Source organism: Sinocyclocheilus rhinocerous, unplaced genomic scaffold (genome assembly GCF_001515625.1).
Source record: "Sinocyclocheilus rhinocerous isolate Xijiao unplaced genomic scaffold, SAMN03320098_v1.1 scaffold1289, whole genome shotgun sequence".
NCBI lineage: Eukaryota > Metazoa > Chordata > Actinopteri > Cypriniformes > Cyprinidae > Sinocyclocheilus > Sinocyclocheilus rhinocerous.
The window spans coordinates 15,413-19,296 of NW_015650003.1; the positions used below are offsets into that span (position 1 = coordinate 15,413).

At 39.6% G+C, this 3,884-nt stretch overlaps 1 protein-coding gene across 1 annotated transcript; it reads left to right on the forward strand.

The window, feature by feature from the left end:
• Positions 1-107: 107 nt before the first annotated feature.
• On the forward strand, positions 108-1,908 carry LOC107711288 (high mobility group protein B3-like). Its single transcript, XM_016516261.1, has 4 exons — positions 108-307; positions 404-546; positions 663-837; positions 1,116-1,908. The coding sequence occupies exons 1-4, from the start codon at positions 158-160 to the stop codon at positions 1,248-1,250; spliced, it is 603 nt and encodes a 200-aa protein (XP_016371747.1). The 5' UTR covers positions 108-157; the 3' UTR covers positions 1,251-1,908.
• Positions 1,909-3,884: the final 1,976 nt, after the last annotated feature.

Below are 3,884 nucleotides of genomic sequence, written 5' to 3' on the forward strand. Positions count from 1 at the left end.
ATTTTTATTTCAAATGTATGAAGAAATGCATTTTATTTGCAGTGAAACTGTGGCACCCAATCATTTTGGGCCCTCTCAGTAATATACATTTATGTTTTAGTTTATTGAATTGTCTGTGTATTTCTAGGTGTAGTGAAAGTTGAGTGGCTTTGTAAAAATGGCAAAGGGTGATCCAGGAAAGCCCAAGGGCAAGATGTCCTCCTATGCTTATTTTGTGAAGACGTGTCGTGAAGAGCACAACAAGAAGAACCCTGGTGTCACGGTTAACTTCTCAGAATTTTCCAAGAAGTGCTCTGAAAGATGGAAAGCAAGTAGAATATAAAGATAATAGAATATAAAGTCAATGAAACCGAATTTAAAAAGTCTGCAGGTAGCAGCTTAAAGAAACTGTCATTTGTTTCAGACTATGTCACCAAAAGAGAAGACTAAATTTGATGACTTGGCCAAGCAGGACAAAGTCCGTTATGACCAGGAAATGATGAACTTCAATCCAGGAAAGAAAGGTCAGAAGCAGAAGAAGGACCCTAATGCTCCAAGGCGGCCACCGTATGTGCTTTCCTTTTACATGACTTATTTCTAGAGCTTATTTCCGTGATTCTGGATGGAATCTGCCCTTATTTGGTTTAGTTACTTAAATGGTTGTCTTTTTTTCCTTTTCCCAGGTCTGGATTTTTCCTGTTCTGTGCAGAAGAAAGGCCCAGCATAAAGGCTCAGAACCCCGGTCTGGGCATTGGAGATATAGCCAAGAAGCTGGGAGAGATGTGGAACAATCTGTCTGATTCTGAGAAGCAGCCCTTCCTGTCCAAGGCCAACAAACTGAAGGACAAGTATCAGAAGGTGGAGCATGACCTCTCTCAAAATGCTGTTCATTATTCAGTGTGGATAGTGTTGAACAAATGAGCGATTGATTTCTGAAGGGTCCTGCGGCACTGGAGAAATGGCTGCTGAAAATTCTGCTTTGCCATCACAGGAATAAATTGCATTTTAAAATGCATTCAAATAGAAACCATTTTAAATCGTTGTAATACTTTACAATATTACTGGTTTACTGTATTGTTTATTCAGTGCAGCCTTGATTAGCGTAAGAGTTGTGTTATAGTGTTTTGTTTTCTCAGGACATGGCTGACTACAGAGGAAAGGGGAAAGGAAGCGGAGGGGCATCATCTGCCAAATCCAAACCCAAGGATGACGATGATGATGATGACGACGATGAGGAGGAGGATGAAGAAGAGGAAGATGAGGATGACTAAAGAACTCGTTTGTCCTAATTGGGCAGCAAGTTATTTGTTCGCTGCCAATTAGTATCAGTTAAGTCTGGGTCTAAGAGGTCTTGATGTCAAGGCTGCTATAAACTGATCACCAGTAGAGATGCCCAATGCATGCAAGCTCTGACTTTAGACAACCAAACTTTCTCAGTGCTGGGTTTGCTGGTGGTCCAGTTACAGCTTGCTATTAAACTGCATTGGCAAAAACAAAATATTTCCACACCGTTCAACAATAAACAAAGTGGTAGCAGTACATACTCTTTTAAAACTATTTAAGGTGGTGTGTTTCTGTGTGGCTGTTGACGTAGTTATTTTTTATTTTTTTTTTCTACTCTTCCCAGCTTTCAAAATGCACAATTTGTTGCTATATTTAAAGTTCAGTTTCGTTCGGCCCCATAAGCTTCCTGCATTGTTGAAAGGATGTTTGTGAATTGTGGTTATATTATTATTTGTGTAATTTTGACTGATTACATTGATAATTTTATGTGTGGAGAGTCTAGGGACATTTTCAGCTTTAACCAGAGGCAAGTGATGAAATGTTAAGCTGGGGAAAGCTCTTATTTGCACCTTCAGTTTTTTTTTTTTTTTTTATGTCTAGGTGACACTGTGATTTGAAATAAACATGGCATTTTTAGATCTCAAATGATTCAAGCGACTTTCTTATCTGCAAAATGTAGTGTGTAAATACTTGGGGTATTTGTCAATGTTATCAATAAAAGGATAAATGGTTATAGTTTCTTTTAAGAGTGCTCATTTAATTTGGATTTGTTGTCATTCTCTCCAATTAATCATAACTCTGATAATGCATTGACTGGGGTGAGCCACTAGATGTCAATGGAGGGCATCTATTGCACAAACTGTTTTAAAGGCAGAGTAAGGGATTTCTGGTAGTCAATGTTTATATTTGAAATCACCAAAACAAACACGCCCCTACCCCAAAATGGTCTTGCCCCTATTTTGATAGCTCCGCCCCACATATATACGTACGCAACCCAGGCAACGATTAGTTCTGTGAAACAAAGCAAAACCAATGTTACACCGTGTCTACGGACGTGAGCGGCGCGGCGCGGCGCAACAAATCCCGACAGAAAACTGCTGCCGGGTTCTATTTATGACGTGCTGATACAAATTTCAAATGTTTTTCAATGGTCGTTTGATCGCGTCCAGTGTAGGCAGACTTTAGTTGTTGTAGACACGGTGTTACTCACCTATTGAGAAGAAACAAAGCAACCTTGGCGTCCGATCGCAGGCCTCCGCTCCTTGAGTTCTCTCCAGCGCTGGAAAGCTGATCTGATATTTACACGGGTCCTACTTCTTGCCTTATCGTTCCGCAGACGTTTTCCTCTTTTGTTTTTTATCCGCCATCTCTATCTTTCTGTCGCTGGCTCGGCTAATGTCCGTCCCATGCACTGAACGCGCTCTCCTCCACATCACGAGTAGACACGCCCCTTATTGCTGATTGGCTACAAGTTTGTTTTGCGATTCGGCCCGAATCAGTTTTTAAAGCATTTTTGAAAAATCCCTCACTCTGCCTTTAAGTTCCTGAATGTCAACTTAGACTGTTTTGTGCAAGGATTTTGCTTGCTAAAAGAAATAAAACCTAGTTGTTTGAAATTTGAGAGTGTCTCTCAGAAATACAGATTATACAGATGGTTAACAGACTTCTAGTGTAAAAACAGGTTATGTGTGTCATCCTCTGCAGTGAATGGGTGCCGCCAGAATGAGAGTCCAAACAGCTGATAAAAACATTACAATAATCCACAAGTAATCCTCACAACTCCAATCCATCAATTAAGGTCTTGTGAAGTGAAAAGATGTGTGTTTGTAATAAATAAATTCATCAAGGCATTTTAAATTCAAAAACTGTCTCTTAAGGTGAAAAAAGTCCATAATTCATAATAATGCTTTCTCTATTGAAAAAGTCCATCCCCTGTTGTCCTCTCACATCAAAATCCATCAACATGTTTGTTTAATGCCATTTATGACCTTTTCACTTGATCTCTGCCTATTTCTCTCCTGATTCAGATGAGATGTTTTTTTTCACTGGAGGAAACAATATTATCAATAGAGGACTCGTATTTCAGATGGAAACAGGGGCGTAGATTACGTGGGGGACGTGTCCCCCCCACTTTTAATATCACCTAAATTCGTCCCGCGCACTTTTTCGGGCAAGTGTGTTCGCATAGAGGTTTTCAAGAGCTGGTGTGAATAGATTTAAATTCAAAGAGACAGGATAGTCTGTGCATGATCTGATGTTTTATTCGGACCCAGAATAAGGCGAGATGAACATAGTGGAGCGCTAAACACTCATGCTGTGTGTGTTTCATTCATACTGGAAGCCGGAGGGTGCTCCCGCGCAGAAAGTCGTACGAGGAAATTCCTAATATGGACAAAAGCGTCTATCACTGTATGAAAACAGTTGTTTGTTTTCAGAATTACTCCAGTCACACGATCCTTCAGAAATCATTCTTATATTCTGATTTGCGGCTTAAAAAACATTTATTATTATTATGATGTTGAAAACAGCCGAGCAGAATTTTTTCAGGTTTCTTTGATGAATAGAAAGTCCAGAATAACCGCATTTATCTGAAATAGAAATATTTTGTAACATTATAAATG

Bases quoted from the DNA above. Each gene is read 5' to 3' on its own strand.
- LOC107711288 (XM_016516261.1), top strand. From the start codon at position 158: ATGGCAAAGGGTGATCCAGGAAAGCCCAAGGGCAAGATGTCCTCCTAT. The intron at 547-662 runs GTATGTGCTTTC...TCCTTTTCCCAG, and splicing joins AATGCTCCAAGGCGGCCACC to GTCTGGATTTTTCCTGTTCT. The intron at 838-1,115 runs GTGGAGCATGAC...TTGTTTTCTCAG, and splicing joins TGAAGGACAAGTATCAGAAG to GACATGGCTGACTACAGAGG.